The sequence below is a fragment of the Pezoporus wallicus genome, unplaced genomic scaffold, assembly GCF_028554395.1.
Source record: "Pezoporus wallicus isolate ANWC-B61680 ecotype Strahan unplaced genomic scaffold, APGP_CSIRO_Pwel_v1 contig_3181, whole genome shotgun sequence".
NCBI classification, from domain to species: Eukaryota; Metazoa; Chordata; class Aves; order Psittaciformes; family Psittacidae; genus Pezoporus; species Pezoporus wallicus.
In genome coordinates this window covers 4,962,638-4,982,939 of record NW_026641700.1, presented here as the reverse complement: position 1 = coordinate 4,982,939, position 20,302 = coordinate 4,962,638, and the positions used below count along the sequence as shown (strand labels likewise).

Sequence of the window (20,302 nt, the reverse complement as noted above, 5' to 3'; positions counted from 1 at the left end):
CTTGTTATTAATGTGTTCTCTCTTTATTCGTCATTTTGCAGAAAGAAAATCTGTTAGGAAATGAAATATCTCAGTTGCAGAAATATCTTGTCACAATCAATACAAATCTCATGTACATGCCATTGTAACTACATAAGAGTATAGCTAGATATTGATTTTCGTTACTTTTTTAAGGTTTTTTTTAGAAACAAATAATACTGGGTTTGGAAATGAAAAAAAATAAAGGCAATTTGTCTCTTCTAATTTCTTTCAGTTACAGAAAGTGGAGCAAAACTTAACCACTAGTTTTACCAGCTGAATAGCACTGGCTCAATTAACATCAGCTCCCACTTTTTCAAGTGTGAAACAGCGTAACTAAGGATAGTGCTTGAAAATGTCTGGCATGCTAGTAACAAGTGGAACATCAATTAATTAACAGAAGTTAAACATTAAATTATTGCATACAAAAAAATTAAATAATGTGGGTGTTAGTGGATTTTAATTGAAAATATGGTGACAAGGTACAGGAATATATTTGTAAAGTGAAATCCTTAAGGTATTTTCTTTTTCCAAAAGAAGATATTAAATGTATGCTGTATAGTGCCCTTCACTTCTTGTGGAAGTTAAATTTTGTACAGATGATTGCTAGATTACTCGGTTTTCTACTGTAGGTATATAGCTGATAGCAGATTGTGGTTTTGTCATATCTCTTGAAGACTAGGATAAGATCAAACAGCTCAAACACTGAACAAGGTTACTCATTCTTCTTCTAGGAAAGCCTAAATGGAAGAGAAATTTGTTCAGGAAGTTTAGTTGTTAAATGCTTTAACAGTAGAGGTCGATATGACTAACCTTTTAGTACAGTAGATAGAATATCAAGGATATGTGAATCTTGGATCCTTGCTTAATTCAAGTTTGAGGCAAACGGTATTTCTATTCTACTGTAACTGGTTCCTATTTCTTAAATCCAGTCAGAGACGGCTACCATAAAAAACAACACAAAGTCGCTTTCCTAGGGATTCAGACTGCAAAATCAATAGTGGTAGTTCCGGGGACTGCTATGGCAATGGAGGCTACAACAGGTGGGTAAATGGATGAGAAATAAGTTGTTTAAAAGCAGAAGACCTGGACGACCTCTATAACTCAAGAGAAGTGAGAGTGCCTCTTAAGAAGGAAACGTAGGGCCTGCAGCATAGATTTTGGTCTTTTAAATGCTACTCATTTATGAAAAGTGTGGGTGAAAAAAAGGCAAACTGAAAATCCTTTCCTGAAATATCACCACTGTGTTTGTTATGTTCTAGAAGTCCAAGCATAGTGGTTTTTCTTGCATGTTGCAAAAATGTTGACAATCTGTTATAAAGGCTATATCCTGAGAAGAACAAAAGCTTTGAGAAAAGCTTTTTTTCATTTCTTTTCTTAATCTATTTTTTCCCTGTGTGCTGTTTTACATTTTCATTATGGTGTTGTACAAAGTGGTAAAAACAAATAGCTTATTATTGTTAGTTTTGGTTCTTTATTTTATAAAACCACAGAAACATTTAGTGAAAATCCTTTTATTTGAAACATTGATATATGTATTAATTGTTAGATTTCATGTATGGTCTTTCTAAAGCAGAGGTTATATGAACAAGGTATTTTTATAAAGCAAAATTAAATGTTAATTAAAAGCTAGCTAGTAGTATTTCCAGAGAAATAACCGATGTATATATAACCTGCCTCTGTACAACTCTTTGAAATTCAGTGGGTTAAAAAAGATAGGGAATTGCTGTCTTGTGACAAGTTTGTAAAACCCAAAATGTAGTCCTATGACAGTATTTCAATTGGTTTTCAAGGATTACAATCAACTGAACATTTCTATATATTGAAAAATAAACTCCAAAATACTATTGAAAAAATATCTCTTAAAATAGTATTGATAAAAAAATTAAATTAAATAATATCTTGTCCTGGGTTCAGCAGTAGCAGTCATTTTTCTCCTTGGTATCTGGTGCAGTGCAGTGTTTTGACTTTCGGCCTGGGAACAGAGCTGATAACAATGATGTTTTCGTCTGGCCAAGAACTTTGTGAGCCTCATGCTCTGCCAGGGAGGAGGGGAAGCTGGGAGGAAGCAGAGACAGGACACCTGACCCAAGCTAGCCAAACAGGTGTCCCATACCACAGCACGTCATGCCCAGAATGTAATGGGGAGTTAGCCGGAAGGGCTGGGGGACTGCGGGGTTGGAGGAGGTATCGATCAGAGCTTGGTTGGGCTGGGGGGGGGTGGGGGGGGAGTTATCGGTCAGCTGGTGGTGAGGTGTTGTATTCTCTTCCCTTGTTATTTCCTTTATCATTGTTATTATTGGTGGTAGCAGCAGTGATTTGTGTTATACCTTAGTTACTAAACTGTTCTTATCTCTACCCGGGGGAGTGGCATTCTTTTCAGTTCTCCTCTCCGTCCCTCCGGGAGTAGGGAGAGGGAAAGAAGGGGGGGAGTGAGTGAATGAGTTGCCCGACTGGGTTTAAACCACGACATATCTATAAAACACTATTTATGTCATTTTCCTTCTGGAATTTCTTTAATGAAGTAAACTGAGGAAACAGAACAAAGAGGTTAACTATTTGACCTGTGCAGACAGCTGTATCTCACAGCATCCTCTAGAAATGGCAAGTTAATTACATTGATAGCAACTGTCTTTCCTGAATTTGCTTTTTTCTTTGCTTCCTCATTTATTTTTCCCTCTCTCCAACTCTTCATTATCTCATAAGTTACATTTTGGTTCATGATTTAGGCAGTATAGAGGTATATTTTTTAGCATTTCTGCTCATAAAATGTCCTAGAACCTAAGAGCCTTAACAAAGTGCAAGTAGTTAATAATACTGACAGAAGTATGCCAGCATCACCAACTAGTGAGGAACTGAATAAACAACAATTAAAATGAGAAATAGAACCAAGTTTCAGAGTTCTGTCTCCATATCTTCTGTCTCCTGGAGTGAAAATAAGTGAGTCTTGCTTACTTTAATATTCATGGTTTTGTTAAGAGAATGGGAAATTAAGGCGATGACTATCTGTCTGGTGAGGGAGAAAAGGCTGATCAACTTTTCCTGAAGCAATAGAAGTTCTTGGGCAGCCCTCTGAAGAATCTTTACATCCAAGATGAGGCTAAAAATATTTGAAATTCTTATGAAAGATAAGTTTAAAAAAAAAAAAAAGGTAAAGGCTGGAAGGTTCTAAAAGGGTTGGGAGGACTTTTATGCCTCTTCTGAATGAATCCCAATTTAATCGTGCATCAGATACTGGCTTGTTATTTAGTGCTTGGATGACTGCCTTCATAAAAGACTTCATTTTTCCCTGAAATGTGTTTTCTTTCTGGCTCCTACTGTGGCTGCTCAGTTTTCCGCTGACGTGACTCCTACACAGGAGTCCATAGTACTATAAAAAACAATGCAGTAACACTCAGGTTCTGACGTGTTTGTTTAAAGAAGCTCCTTTTCCAGAATATTGTGCTGTTGAGCAGCTCCCCTAGATTGCTCCCCAGGCCACTTTGATCCAAAGTGGGTTACATTTGTCACCACACTAAGAGCCAAACTGACCTACCGCCTGCTGATCCCATTCCTCCTTCTCCTCCACGGTGCTCTCCCCCATCCCCTTGCACTGAAGTTCTGCTCTCATCTGACTGCAGCATAAAACATGATCAACCAGCAGGACTTTAACCCAAGTTTAAAAACCAAGGTAGCTCTTCGTTACTGGGTTAGTAGAAGAGGTCAGCTGTGTGACGAAAAGCATGAGGGACTGGGAAAGCCTGCATAGTCGAGAGCAGAGAATGAGAATAAGAAATGAGTACGAAGTTTGTATTAAAAAGAAACAGATTTTGAGACAGGCTTACATAGACAGAGGTTTTGTGATGGAGCCCACAGCTCGCAGCATACATTAACTCTGACAGACTGATTTAGGTAAAAATAACAAAGCAGATAGAATGCAAAGGGAAAAAGAAAACTCTCACAGTGGCCAACAGGGAGAAGCAGTGACAGGATCCCTAAGAGAGCTCTGGGCATTTCTCCAGTGCAGCAGGTGGCAATGAAGATGATGATTTTTCACCTTGTTTCCTCTAGTGCTATACAGTTTTATCAGCACCTCCTCTCATACACACCACACACTCCCACCCCCTGTTCGTTCCTATTAAATGATGGCATTAGCACTGATTGGGTTATGTGAATTAGCCAGCAGTGATGTGTATTTATTTCTTGTTAAGCTTGTGTGCACACCCAGTACAGGTTAATATATATTGAATGCTTAAATTAATACTATATGCTTCACAGGGCACAGTTTTTTTGTTCCCTAAGAAATTTAAATCTGTGAAGTGAGATAAGACAAGGGGAGGGATGGTGTCATTCTTAGACAAGTGATAGGTGCTTCCTGTAAAAGCCCACTGGTGTTCAGGCTCTCAGGTGCAAGGCTGTGAGAACAAGAACATAAGAACAAAAGTATGATAAAAATAGAAGAAAAATATTACTACAGGGGCTCTGAAATCACTGTCTCAACAGTACAGGTAAAGGTTAGAGAGCTGCAAGTAGCAGTCCCATGGTGTTACTAACACTAGGACACTATGGTGCCTAGGTCACAACACAACATTTCTTACTATTTCTGATGTAAATCTACTATACTATATTTTACTCTGCTTGTGTGAGAGTATTTGTTTTAACAGGCCAGGTTTCACACTTTTTGTTTGTTATTTTTAACCAGCAATTGTAAACTTTGAAGTTTTCACCCAAGTCTTTCAGAGTTGTTATTCCTATTGTTATGGAAGAATGTTAATTTATGCTGTTGTGCCCAGTATGTGTGGTGACCCTATTTACTCATATTTACACATGTAGGGAGCTCTGAAATTGAATGATTTTCCTAAACCACAATATAATCCACAATGTCTGTCTTCTACTTTATGCACCTTATTTTGTTAGAATAAAAAGAAAACCAATAAAAACAGCAATAAAAAGCTGTACCTTTTATCTCTTTCCTTAGAATAATTTCTAGTTGAGGACTTAGGTATATAGTATCTCACCTGCAGATGTTCTTTGTCCTTTATTTGTAAGAAAGACAGACACAGGTAAGGTGGGTTTATTTTCTCAACATTGAGTCCACCTGCATGTACATAGTGTAAGGGAGTTCTTTTGAATTATTTGTGGTTTGTTTACTGATATTACATGGTTCCTGTGCTTTAAGGAAGTGTTCAGTCTACCTTAGAGGTGAAGGAATTTAGTCCCCATATGATAAATATACGTTCTTATTCTGAGTACCCCTCTGAAGACGTTACTTCCCACTATTCCTGTGGAGATGAGGCTCCTGGTCCTGATACTAAGGTTCAGTTGGTTAAAGGAGAGATTTACACTGTGTCAGTATTGTGGACACCTGAATTGCAAAAGTTTATAAAATATACAAAAGTATTTCTGCTGGCGTATATGATGATGCTGGTTAAATTCTTTGACTTACAGTCTCTCTGAATTCTTACATTCAAAACAGTTTCTAGAACAGCAATGAATTTCCAGAATTATAGCCTCAGGTCTCATGGGAAATATGGCAGTATGAACATGTTGTAATTTATATCTTTCTTCTGCTTTTGGTGTCCTCAGTAAGTGTAACTTATAAAACTTTGCGTAGTTTGTGCCAAAAACTTTTTTTGTTTGTGTATTTTTAGTGTTTTTCTCTGCATCTGCTCAGTGCCACTTCTACTTGATAAGATAGAGGAACAATCTACAGTGTAACTACAGGGCTTTCTAGAAATTGTTTCAAAACTCTCCAAATGAATAAGACTATTCTCTCTTGGATGAAAACTTTGTAAACAGATAGAAGAATCTGCTGCCATTTGGTCAAGGCAGTTTTCGTCACTTACTTTACATTAAGCTTTGGAGAAACAAGGCAGAACTTCAAATTACCTCCTGTAACAACACTGGAATTTGATTGCAGCATCTTTATACTTCATTGCTATGAAACAGAGTTTCCACAGTAGAATGAAAGCAACATTTGCTGTAAAAATGCTATAGGTTCTTCTGTGCTGCTTAGCCTCTTTGTTTCCTTTAAAAAAGAACTAGAAATAAAACAAAACAAACAGACATAAAAAAGGTCTAAATTTTGAATAATTATGTATCTTTGGATATCTTGCATAAATGTGTACATCTAAGCTCAGGTGCTCTTGCTCCAAGCTCTTGCAATCATTCAGAAGGTCTGTAGTATTTTCATTATAAAAAATAATAACCTATGTCTGCTTTAGGTATCTACTGTACTTTTCCACTAAGGTTATACTGCTTGTTTGCTCAACAACACTGACCCTTCCCCAGTTTTCAACATTTTTCCTCTGACTTTTTCATGAGATCATTCTCAGCTGGTGAACCCACTAAAAGGTGGTTTGCTTTCTTTTGAATAAGATAATGACATTCTCACCTGTAGCGTTCCTTTCATCTTCTTCCACTCCCAAAATATCGTGGGGGTTTTACATATCTTGCTGAAGAATACAGTGTCAGAAAGTAGTATATTGAGATTCTTAGATTTATTTTGATTTGGAAAGGGTGAGTTTGGGATACATAGTGTAATTGTTTGTAACGGCAAATAGTGCAGTACAGAGCCCTAGCTTTCTGTAATTGACATCTCCTGGACGCTGTTCATCATTTTTTGGATCATTTTTGAAATAATTTCTGTCAATTTGTCAGAAAAACATTCTTTGAACATAGTTATTTTCTACAGCATCATTTTAAAGAAGTGTTACTTCTCTGAGAAAACTGCATGCAGAAATTCTTGCCATTTGCAGAGATCTTGTTTCACTGAAATAGGCACATATGAGTCCGCTGCTTCTCTCCATAAAAATTATCACAAGATTACACTTTAATTTCATGGACTGAGAGAGGAGCATACAAATTGTAAAGGCTCAAAATGGCTACTTTTAGCCATAGAGTCCGGGCATCTTAATATTGATGTATAATAATTATAGAAAGAAATTGGTACAGTAGAAGTCATCATAAGCTGGCATGAAATTGTCATGGGGGACAATTAGAGGAGAATGCCAGAGGACACTTAGTCTATTTGTCTTGTGCCCGACTGGGATCTCAAGGATCCAGAGGGCATAGCCTGTTCTCAGTTTCTTCCGTGGCCACTTGCTGGGCTTCAAGTGTAATTTGTTCTCCTTCATTCTTTTATGAATAGCAGCTGAAAGTTCTCTGCGCTCAGCCTGTGGGCAGTGAATAGCTTCAATTGACCTTGCATGGTGGAAGCAAGTGAAGGACCATGACCCTTTCCTGTGTTTTTTGCACCCTTTATACTTCAGTATTAGAAGTATTTTCTTCATTTAGTGACTAATAAATTTCTCTTGTATATATAGAAACTGTTGTACCACAATGATTTATTTCTTTCATAGACACTTCCAAAGGGGAAACAATCAGCATAGTCTCATAGGAAGAAAGGAGTATCAGATTTCAAAGAGGCTAGAAATGTCTTTTACAGGTGTTTCACATTGGGTTCAAAATGTCTAACTTAAGTTCTTCCCCTCATGTGTGTAGGAGTAATGGCTTGTTAATCTATTTCCTGTATTCTTCCACTAGCTCTGTTAGCAGTAACCATGTCTGGCTACTAGATATATTGCAGCATCAGAAACAGTACATACATGTATGACAAATATCCAAAGTGGTATGTAGTGCAGTAGTATTATAAACAGGATCATCAGGCATTATACTTGGTAAAGGCATATGTAAAACATTAAAACTACAAAATATCACGCAAAGGTGAAAGTCTGGTATGTCTGTAAACTAAGCACTGACTGTGAGTGGGTGACATAGTGCTTAAAATAGCTGTAAATAAAACAGATTTCAACTCCTTATTTAATTCCTATTTCAGACAAGTGATAAACGAAGATATAGACAGGATCACACTGGTAAATGTCTGACAAGGATGTGACTCTTGTCTTTGAAAATGTTTCTGTTCAGGAGGACTAAGCCAGGGGAGGTTTAAATTGGATATTAGGAAAAATTTCTTCACAGAGAGGGTGATCAGACATTGGAACAGCCTGCCTAGGGAAGTGGTGGAATCACCATCCCTGGAAGTGTTCAAAAACAGTGTAGATGAGGCCCTGAGAGGTATGGTTTAGTGGTTGTCTTGGCAGTGCTGGGGTAACGGTTGGACTTGGTGAACTTAAATGTCTTTTCCAACCTGGTTGATTCTACAATTCTATGACTGTTCATCTGCAAACGTTTCTTTGTTGAACACTTGAAACTAAGTCAAGATCTCTGGATCTTAAATCATTAGGCTAGATGATTTCAGGGTATAAGAGCTCAGTGTGTTAGTTTGACTTACAGCAATTTCATTTCTACCATTCCTATTGCATTTTAAATCAATAGAACAGGCTGAAAAAACAGGAAATTAAATATAGCTTCATTAGACAAATGGACCTTCTGCCTCCTGAATGAACTTAAAATTTCCATATATTTTAGTGGAGAAATTGCAAAACATACTGCTTTAGAAGTGGGAATCCATGCACTCTCCTCTCCAGGGGGTACCCACAAAAAACACCAAGCAGTAGCTGCATTTCCTCATAAGGGCTAGAAGGGTTCACTTTTGCCAGGTGAGCAAGCACCTCCAGTTCCCACTGACGAAATTCTGGTACACACTGTGCGTCATTTCACTTGCAGCATTTCAATGCATATAAAGCTGCACACCACCATGTAAATATTTAACAACTTCAGTATAGCTTTCTTTAGTTGTGTCAGAACTGTGTGCTGGCTATCACTGCATGATCAATAACACAAATAAAGCTGGTCCAATAGAATGTAATAGCTTTTAACAGAAAAATCAAATGTTGTCAAAATCAACACAGCTTAAGGGTGAGAAAATAAATATTTAATTGCAACCTTGATTCAACTTCATGGATCTGAATTGTTGCATGTAATATGTATGCAATGTAAATTTGTAATTTGAGGTAAATACCAAGAAAAAAAGTAAAAGGACATTTCCTTGCCCAGTTAATATTTTCTTCTGAGAAAAAGATCTAGATGTTTCCTTCTGCTAATAGAGTTTAATTTTGAGCAATTAAATCACTTATACCACCTTACAGTGATGGGTCCTTTGTTCCAATACATAGTTCTTTTAATGTTCACTGGAATATACAATATTTTTTTAATGAAGAATGGAAAGAGGTATCAGTATAATCAGTTTTCCTCCTGACTTACCTAGAACTGGAGAAATCCAAACTTCACATTAGTGATCCCATAACCTGCACAGAGATTTTCAAGAGGAACCTTAATATATGGAAGTGTATGCATTGTAAAATCATTTTGGTCTCAATCAGATTCAAAGAACAGTAGCTGATAAATGAGCTTGAATTCTAAACTCATTTGAACCTAAATGTGCTGACATGAAGTTAAATATTTTCATATGCTATTTTACTCATTCAATTAGACAATCTTAACTGTTAATGTGGTCATGTTCTCTGTAACAGTAATTTCTGTGAACCTGGAATGGGACATCTCTTGTTAAGTTGCCCATGTATGAACTGTGCAATCAAATCAAAATGTAGTAAATCCTTTCATCCAGAAGAATTACAGACTGTTCTCCATTTCACAGAGTATGTGAGTCACTTGTTTAATTAATGCAGCTTTTTTGATTGTTAGGGATTTTTTTTCTTTTTTTCTTTGCAGAGTACTTTGTCATCCTTACTAATTCATGAATAATTTAGTATTGAAAATGAGAATGGTGGTTGGCTGTGCTCAGTTGCACAAGAAGTCAGATAGATGTTGTCTTCACTGATAAAAGATGAAGACTTACAGAAACCATCTGGACTTTGATTGAAAAGAACTGTTACGAGAACTGGGGAAGCACAGCAATGAGATTTATAGCAGTACATAGCTACAGTATTAAGCAAAACCCTTTTGCCATTTTTCACTAAATAAGATGACAGTAAGATTTATCAAGGGAGTTCTGAGTTTAATTGTAACATGGTCTCATTACAAACAGTCAGATAAATTGTGTGCATTAATTATGAAGCAGAGAATTTCATAATAGCCTTTCCCTTTAATTATCTCAATACTAAAACTCTGTCATGGGGTGTTTAACAAACCTGTCTCTCTGTATCAGATAGCATGCGATATAAATTTGTGCTGTTTCTTAGGTTATAACTTCTGGGTTTCAGGCCGTTGAACCAGGGCAATGGTGTGTAGGTCTGTGATTGAAGGTGTAGTTAGCATGGTTCTGGTTCAGCTTGTTTAACTGACTCTGAGTTTATGTTATGTATATGGCAGAGGTTTCTGGAAACCAGGCAAGTCGTCTGATCAATGTCCTACCCACTGCAACTTTTCTGCTTCCAAAGCAAGTGCAGGCATGCAAGCTCCTAATATTCTTCCTTCAAACTTTCATGTGAAAAAAGTCTTTTGATCGCTATAGAAAATGAGCATAGAGGAAAAGAAGCATAGTGAATGTTGTTGGATTTTTATTTTTGTTTTTATTTTTTTTGGTCTAAGCTTCTTGTTCCATCTTTAACAGAAGCACTTCAAAATCATCTTTCACCCATACAACTTGAACATGCAACCAAGTTATTTTAGTCAAAAGTAATATACAAATACACAATGTGAATATTTTTATTAAATTTGCGCAGACTTACAAGCACTTAGTTTCTGAGCTGAAGAGTGTTACTTATGGTATTGCCAAAATCTGTTCTTTCAGGTTGTACACTGATTTGTAGCAGTTCTACTCTGGTTTTGCAAATGCTCTGCATTCCTAGAGAGTCTCAAAGACTCAAGGTTACATTTTTTTCAATGGGTCATGGATTTATCTTGGATGTGTTTTCCTGTCTAAAAATAATTTAAGAAAATCCTACTAGTAATCTAGTACTGTTTCACAATCAACCAGTCTGAATAAAACAACATTCAGGCTAATATCCTGAAAGTAATATGAAATTCAATGTTTTCTCTATAATTATGGAAGTAACACAATCCACACATAAATGTATACCACAGTGTACAGACGAATAGGTTTGTATGACTCATTGCAACTTACCTACTCTGAGTTTCAAGAGTAACAAAAGTTCCGTCTTCCAGTCCATAGATTTCTAATAAATTATTCTCTATAAAATGCCATACTTTCTACTCTGGATTTTAAGACTTAGCTAGCTATCACTGAAGGTCATAGAATTAAGTGCTGAGTTTGTTATTTGTGCCACACTGAAGCCTGAATGTTATCAATTTCACCCTCAGTTCTTGGTGTTTTTTTTAAATATTTTGTGGTGCTTAATGTGCTCTAGGAATAGCAAGTGATATTAAAGATTCCAAGCCATCAAAATAAATTACAAAAGTAAATAATTTTTTAACCAGAATATTCTAAGATATATATATATAATTACTTTGTGTAATAGGTAAATATTACTTATCATTTAATATTACTGAAGAATTTGATGAAACTGGTATTGGACACAGTCATGTTGCTTGGTCTTTAAAAATAATAAGGATTTTTTTCAATAAATCATTTAAATAGTGTGCTAGTTTGGGATTACAGGCACATCTTTCATCATTTGATTTGAACTTCAAGCTCGAGAAGAACAGAAAATGTAATTCTGATTGTATTTTCCTGATGTTGATGTTTTACTGTTGTACTCAAAATGTTCAGCAATATTAGGCTTACAAGCCTTATGAGACACCTGCTGATGTTAACAGAAAGGTTGCTTCTTATTCTAGCCAGCACTGGATTGGCTTTTAGAAGTACGTTGTTTTCTTCTATGAACGTTAAACCAAAACTAATCTAGGTTTATTCTGACGTAAATGACAGCAGAATTTTTCCATCTTAAATTTGTCATAAAATCATGGTGTGCTTGGTAAGCTCCAGCGTATTCCCCTTCATAACAATATGCAAACCTTCCTGCTCTCCAAGAGCATCCTTCCTACCCCTTCTCTCCTTTCAGTGTTCCATATTCTGCTTCATGCAATTTACAACAATTAGAATTTAAAGGGGGTGGGGGAAAGTCTTTGCATCATATAATTGTATTTTAAACAATAAGAAACCCAGGAGTAAATTAATTTGATAGGTACAGATGCATTTGGGATGTACGATCTGTAAGTCTTACACTGTAACACCATCATTAAACTTCACTGCAAGCACCTGATTTTAATTCTTTTGGCAGTATGGGGATTTAGTTTTATGTTGACAGGGGGAGCAGCATGTCAGTGCCTGAATGGTAATGATACTTATTCCCTAGTTAGGCAAATAAAAATGACAGCCTAAGTGAAGCACTGCACTGAACCAGAATGCATTTTTAAATTGCATTATTTGGAAAATGAGAAAAGTCTGCTTTAATATAACAATCATTTACTGGAAGACTTTAATTAGTTTTAAGTGAAAGGTGAGTAACCGAAGCAAAGTTTTAAGAGCAAATTGATCATTTAATAAACCTCAGCATTTTCTTTAAAGTACTGAAAACTTAGCAATATCAGTCATAGTATTTTATCCCTTCTGTAAATAAATAGTAACAGAGGTGAACCTGTTAAAACTTATTGGATGCATAACTCTTGTGCCAGTTAATGCTGAAACAGATGTATTTTCCCTCTTTCGTATTTTAGTTTATGAATTCTGTCCCTCCCTTCCCCATTCATGAATAATATATCCCTGTAAGGGGATTAGGCATACCAACCTGAGTTTTCCATTAAAATAAGTCATTATTTCTCTAAATTTATGAATACATATCAAGGGATTTTGGGTTAGTTAATAGTATTTTATTTTAATACATACACATGAATCCATATGCACATATTCCTGAAAAATGTGAGGTAACTGTCTTGGGACTAGACTGCTCCTAAGCTCCCACTAGCAAGCTGTAAGGTAAACATTCCTTAATAAGCAACAAGTGAAAAATAGTCCTTCCTCCTTCAAAGTGAAATGCAGATATCCTCCCATAAAATTGATATTCTTTTTCTCCTCTTCGTTCAAGATAAGGAGGCACAGGAAAAAAGTAGAAGGTGGATAGACCTTTGTATCTTATCTGGAAAAGGTGTAATGCAAAGATCTCAGGGATCGGTGTTGGGACCGGTCTTGTTCAACATCTTCGTTGCTGACAAGGACAGTGGGATTGAGTGCACCCTCAGCAAGTTTGCCGATGACACCAAGCTGTGTGGTTTGGTTGATACACTGGAGGGAAGGAATGCCATCCAGAGGGACCTCGACACGCTTGTGAGGTGGGCTGATGCCAGCCTTATGAAGTTTAACCATGCCAAGTGCAAGGTCCTACACCTGGGTCAGAGCAATCCCAGGCACAGCTACAGGTTGGGCAGAGAAGAGATTCAGAGCAGCCCTGTGGAGAAGGACTTGGGGGTGTTGGTTGATGAGAAAATGAACATGAGCCAGCAGTGTGTGCTTGCAGCCCAGAAAGCCAGCCGTATCCTGGGCTGCATCCAAAGGAGCGTGACCAGCAGGTCGAAGGAGGTGATCCTGCCCCTCTACTCTGCTCTTGTGAGACCTCACCTGGAGTATTGTGTGCAGTTCTGGTGTCCTCGACATAAAAAGGACATGGAACTGTTGGAAGAAGTCCAGAGGAGGGCCACGAGGATGATCAGGGGACTGGAGCACCTCCTGTATGAAGACAGGCTGAGAAAGTTGGGGTTGTTCAGCCTGGAGAAGAGAAGGCTGAGTGGAGACCTCATAGCAGCCTTCCAGGATCTGAAGGGGGGGGCTATAAGGATGCTGAAGAGGGACTCTTCATTAGGGACTGTAGTGATAGGACAAGGGGTAACGGGTTAAAACTTAAACAGGGGAAGTTTAGATTGGATGTAAGGAGGAAATTACTTCCTGTTAGGGTGGTGAGGCACTGGAATAGGTTGCCCAGGGAGGCTGTGAGTGCTCCATCCCTGGCAGTGTTCAAGACCAGGTTGGACGAGGCCTTGGGTGACATGGTTTAGTGTGAGGTGTCCCTGCCCATGGCAGGGGGGTTGGAACTGGATGATCTTAAGGTCCTTTCCAACCCTAACTATTCTATGATTCTATGATTCTAAGATGAAAGTCTAAGGCATAAAAACTCCAGACGCTTCAGGAATGGCTGGAAATGAGCTATTAAGCTATGAGATTTGCCAAAGATTTGAACTCAAATTAAAACATTGGGTTTGGTTGATTGATGTCCATGTCAATATGCTATTTTTTAACTGATCATTGATATTGTTAGTTAATCTATCATGCATGTTAGTTGCATTTTAAACAAGTGCATTAAGGTGTAACATAATAGTGAATCTTTGCTGTGCTTGTTTCATATGGAAGAAGTGTGGTGGTCTGAAAGGCAGCTGACAGTGCTTTTGGATGAAATCTTTTTCCCTCACAAAAACAAACAAAACCAAACCAAACAAACAAACAAAACCACACCCCCCCCCAAAAAAAAGAAAAAAACAACAAACCCAAGAAACAAAAAAGATATAAAATAAGGATAAACAATTCCATGTAGCCCCAGAATGTCCCACAACTCTACTTTTAAGGATTCCCTTGATAAATCATATATAAAAAAAAATTGTTTGAATTTTGATAATGGTCAACTTTAGCCTATTTGGAGCATACAGAGGTTAACTTTTTTTAAGGTACAGGTGTGTTTGTTCAGACAACGTAGTAGTCTGAATGGCAGCATAACACAGCACCTTTGAAATTCCTCCAAAGCTTCTGTGTTAGCCACTAGTTTTTGGTCAAAGTGGTTGTGTTTATGTGCTGACATCCATCTCAGAGGTAGTTATAAATTACTGTTTGATGATGCAGTGAGGCAACCTGCACATAGCCATGAAGAAGCACCGTATGACAGTGCTATGTGGACTTGATTTTATTTCAAACCAGTGATGTAAAACCAGAAGTTGCATTCTTGTTTGCAGGCAGTTGGGATTTTGCTTTTAAGTGTATGACCAATAGTGCCTTCCTATGAAGCTGAAGTATGATGTCAAATGATGTAGAACTCAGGCTGTAATTCATGTTTTATTTTTGTGTTCTACAGATAGTAACTTCATCCTTGCAAATGCTCAGGTGGCTAAAGGATTCCCTATTGTATACTGCTCAGATGGCTTCTGTGAGCTTGCTGGATTTGCACGAACTGAAGTCATGCAGAAGAGCTGCAGCTGTAAATTTTTACTTGGTGCTGAAACAAATGAGCAGATGATTCTTCAAATTGAGAAGTCGTTGGAGGAAAAGGTAGAATTCAAAGGAGAAATCATGTTCTATAAGAAGAATGGTAAGTTTTTTCTTTCCTGTTTTTTTGTCCCAAAAATGAAACTTCACATTTATGCATATAATAAATAACATGCATTTTTATGTAATGATATTGTATATCTATAATCAGACCTACAAGAATAGAGGTGAATAGAGATAGTTGTGTGCATATTGAGACTATGTTTATATTAGTGTTACTGATTTCATATATTACAAGTTACAAAGCTACACAGAAGAAAATCAGGGTCCAAAATGGCAAAGTGAGACTGCGCTATCTGCACTCAGCGTGATGCTACATTTTTTACTTTTCCTTATATTGAAGTTCTTATCCCTTATTGCTGAAACTGTAATTAAAAAATTAAAAATACTCACCATAAGGTAGCCAGTAGCTATGTAAAATTTTCTGTCCCATCAGTTAAATGCTCAGAACTCTGAATGATCCAAATGGCTCATTCTGCAGAGCCACTATATCTAAATACCATAATAATAATTTTCAAAAGCTGGATAAGGAGCACTCTAAGTAAATTTTATATTTAGGTATGTATTGCCACACTAAACAAAATCTGGGCATTAAGCAACTCCATAGTCTTCAGTACATTTCGAGTTGCACTTCCAAAGATTTCACTCCTATGGCAGGTCATTTAGAAAGACCATTTTGTAGCCAAGATGAGTGAGCCATCAAAGAAAGCGTCCCATGATGCGCACTTATCACCTGCTTTAATTTATACCGGGCTCCTTCAGTGTACCTATTCTGGAAGCGTTTACACTGCTATCATTCACATGATCTTCACATTCATGTGATCTTCAAACAGGTGACACTAAGTGAGATACTGACAGGATTCCCTTCATACATGCTCAGAGATCCTTTGGTTCAATAGATTCGTGGGGGTCTGCTGAGTATTGCTTTCTCTTTCATGATATGGTTAGAATTTTTAGGCATATGTTTAGGCCACATGTTTTCCTCATAGATCCTTCTTACGACTTTACTAATGAAACATTTTCCCCTCAAATATTATTATATTAAATACTTTAGAAAGTTATTTTCTAAAAGTAATAACTAGATATTGGCAAGAAGATAGTCTGATTTAGAGTGATAGGAGAAGGCTTTTTAGGCTTGTCACTTTCCCTGACTTAGGAATATGTTTCTTAGTTGGCTTGTGTTCTTGACTGCTGTTTTTCACAGGATGAAATTTTGATGTTGTTTTGAAGATGCTGCTAAATGATTCCTCTTGTCTTTTTGGGGAGGCTTGGGCGATGTCTGTTATTAGGTTTTAGCATTTAGAAGAGACATGCACAGTTTCTTAAGCTCATGTTTCAGGAAGGTTGTTTAAAAAAGGTCTCAAGTATGTAAATCATGTCTGAATATAGGAAAAAATTGTCTTAATCTGGAAGGATAAGAGCTTTTTTTCTCCAGCATTGTATAGTGATGAGGGGGCACAGTGAGAAGAGATTTTAATGTATGTAAATTAAAGAACTAAAACTAATACATTCGTTTGATTTTGTCCTGAATGATAAATTGCGATTCCTTTGCACTAAGAAGAGGTGCTTCAAACCTGTAAAAGATATGATTAATGCAGGCAGAAAGAGATTGCAGGTCAATTTGCTTATCAGTGAAGTAGCTGAACCACAGATAAATAGATAAAGAGAAATCGTTTAGGATAAAAGAATTCCCACAATCTGTCCTACTTGCATCCCTGTGTATAATTTGACTGGCAGCCATTCCAAGACGTTTTCTGAGTATGAATAATTTTCCCAGACTGCCTCTTGTGTTTTCCATTTTCATGTATTTCTGTACCACTGGGAAACAGAAATGAATAGGTATTAAAATAACATGAAATTGTTCTTTGATAAAAGCAAAATTAATTTAAAAATAATGTTGTTGTTTTAGTTTCTTTTCTACAGAGCTGCAAAGTACAGGCAGCATATTTGGTAAACCATCCTTTTTAGAAAAATGGGTTTTTTGTGTTTTTTTTTTGTTTGTTTCATTTTTGGTTTGTTTTGTGATTTGTTGGGTTTTGGGGGCTTTTTCAGAAAAAAAAGATTGAACTTCTGAACTCTTGGGCTTATTCAATGTTGACTGAGGGGAAAAAAAAAGGAAAAAAATGTCTTTGTAGCAGGAAAATCTTTTAAAAATATTTTAAGACATATGAACTTTGGGAATAATAGCCTTAAAATGACTATATGGATGCATAGGCCTAGCTACCAGACCAAACTAAAACTTTCAGGGCACACTTCAGGAATAAGAATTTAGCTTCAGGGATAGTTCTGAAGGAGCTAGTTCTGAGCTCAAAGAATGTTCCTTAGCATACTTATTAGAAGCTTAATAATGAATATATCATTATGATAATAAAAGACTGTGAGGGAACTGGATGCAGAAACACAATAAATTATACTTGGTTTCTTCTGGGTTTGATCTAAAATGTAGAAGCTTGAAATCAGTAATTTTATTTTTTTTTTAATGTATGTAAAAAAATTCAAACTTCCAAAACTGAATATGGATTGATTTCTTAAATGCCACATATTTTAATACTTTTAATTTTATCTAAACTCCATTTAAAACTGATTTAGTCTTTATCATTTAATTAGATTGCTCATTCTAAACAAGTAGTGATTCAAAGTAGGTACTTAAAGTTCTTAATAGTTTTAATTTGAATTTAATAAGCTGGAAATGGGGCCTTTCACAGCTATTTAACCATCATTTAAGAATCAACATATCACTTATGCTCAATAGTTGTTAGTTAAAGGAATGATTGTTATAACTAAAGCAACTCCAGCAACCCATGTGCAGTATACAATTTCATGGAAGTTCCAGACTGCTCTGAGCTGTCACTGTAGAGAGTAAAAGTGGACTGCAAGGATCTAGGTAAGGAGCTGAATAAAATGTCTGTGGGATGAAATGCAAGATTTCCTTGTCTTTCTCATTTGGGTTTGGATCTTAACAGGATGATCTTCAGCAGTTGTATTCTGACCAAACTAGAAAACAATCCTCCAGGAATTGACTAGAAGTGGATGAGAACTTGCCTCTGTCTTTTCCTTTTGGCATTTTAACAAATCCTTAGAATATTTAAAATCTTAGCACCTTCTCATCTAGGGTATTTCCTGCCATATTAGCACAGAACAGTGTTAAGATCTGTAGCAATAGCAGGTTCAGAGAGAGATGTCTTTTGAAAATTTCACTCAAAAGACACTTCCCATCATAGTTTCAGTATATATTTTGGTTGCTCAGTCAGTTTCTAACTTTTTATTCATCACAGCTGTATTGTGTTTTGAAAACAAATAGAAAATGAAACTATTTAAAGACAAGGAATTTTATGATTGTGGCCTTCTTCAAGAAGTTTTAAAATTATATAGCTTAGGAGGTGATTGTTTAAAGGATTTTTTTCTTCTCTATTTCTACGCTTTCTTCAAAACATCTGCAACAAATTAAGTTGTCAATTATGATAATGGAAATGCAAAGTAACCTTTTTGAATTCAAGTAAGTTGTGAGAAAAGAACTCGCTCCCTGAATCTCTTTTTTTAGAGTCATTTCAAAGCAAATGGACACTACGCTGAGGAACTACACTTAGACATATAATACCTTTTCTTCCTGCCAGACCACTGCAGAAATTTATCAATAGCAAGTACATGTAGTTAAATGAGAGCTTCACCATGCCCCAGACAGAAGTATAAATATGTAGCAGTGTGGATTTTTACCTCTTCTGTTACAGCCAAAGATGATTATACAATAAGCCCTATAATCATTGACTTAGTCCAGTCTAAGCTTTCCCATCTTCAGCTGCTGAGAAGGCTATAGGTTCCCTTATGACCCTATCAGACTCACTTCCTATGTCTCAGACATCAGTCTGTAGTATTTAAAAAGAGTTCTGATCGTACTCATAACCTCTTAAGACCTGCAGCCCTACAATTTTCCTTCACTGAAATTGGCCTCTTTCTGTCTACAAGTAACTTGTGTGAGACACTATGTAATCGGTGATGGCCACTTCTGCCTTAAGGACATTTGATTGGCTTTGTCTGTTGTATCTGTGCACCCCAGCAAACAGGGCTGTTTACACAGCCTTTTGTGGGCAATTAAAATCCCTCCTGTAAATGGACTGGAGTGAATGGGTGTTGCTGGAACCACTGTTTCCAGTGTCCTTAGGGCTTGGGCATAAGCACAATTTGTTTCATCTGTGACAGACCACAGGGGCACAAGGGACACTTTGCCATTCTCTATGTGTGTACTGATATAAACACCTTCTGAGGTATGTCTTAGGTATGTGACTAGTAGTTCTTGACCCCTAAAGATTTGGCAAATAACCTGCAAGGTCATGAAGGCACAATATAGTTATTTCCTAAATCTCTTATTTTTAGAGTCAGCATGATTAAATCAAGGTATTTTGGCTCTTCTCATCAGTATTGGAGAATGTGTATTATCTGCAAAGTCAAGTTGAAGGTCTATTTCAGACGAACAGAATACGAATGTATAAAGGGTGAAAGTCAGAGCCTTCTCCTGAGTCACTGGATGCCATCAGACAAAAGGTTATTTGAAGTCTAGGTGTAACAGTATTCTCACATGAGCATCAGTAACAGCCAGAGGCAAAAGAAATAAGCCTTAAGCAGTGAAGCATCACCCATATAGCCTCTGCTGTGGTTACAGTTGAATAATGTGGCTACAGGATAACAAAGGCTCCATTACATTATTTGCAGTTAATGTATGACTTTTGTTAAACAGACAGAAAGCATTTTTAATGAGATTAATCTAATTTTAAATTATGGAAGGTTTAATTAATTATAAAGAAACTTAATAAAAATGAATTTCCTTTGAAATGAAAGAAAATTAGGTTTACCTAAAGCTTTTCCTCTCTACAAAAGTACAATTGCTCATTGCAGAAATTTTATCTCTTTTTTCCAACAAGAAATTTGAAAACATACTTTTAATGGTTGTCTGAAAATATCCTGTACCACTTTGAAACATGGGAGTTGCATAGTACCTTTTTAATACTAACTCCCTGTTTTAACAACCTCCTGAAATCCACCATGCCTTTGGGAAATGTTAAGCCCAGCAGTTAGAGAAGAGACATTAGTAATAATTTTCTATTTGAGAAAAAAAAAAATAAACAAAACCAAACCCAAACATCCATACAGAGATATCCATTTTCCAGTGATGTCTAGTTACTA

General features: G+C 36.6%; 1 protein-coding gene across 3 annotated transcripts in view; it reads left to right on the top strand.

Annotated features, from left to right (window-relative positions):
- Positions 1-20,302, top strand: part of KCNH8 (potassium voltage-gated channel subfamily H member 8) — a 202,311-nt gene that overhangs the window by 69,152 nt on the left and 112,857 nt on the right. For all 3 annotated transcript variants that reach the window (XM_057424885.1, XM_057424886.1, XM_057424884.1), the window contains one exon: positions 14,934-15,167. In XM_057424885.1, the coding sequence (XP_057280868.1) occupies positions 14,934-15,167 (234 nt within the window). The remainder of the gene's footprint in view (positions 1-14,933; positions 15,168-20,302) is intronic.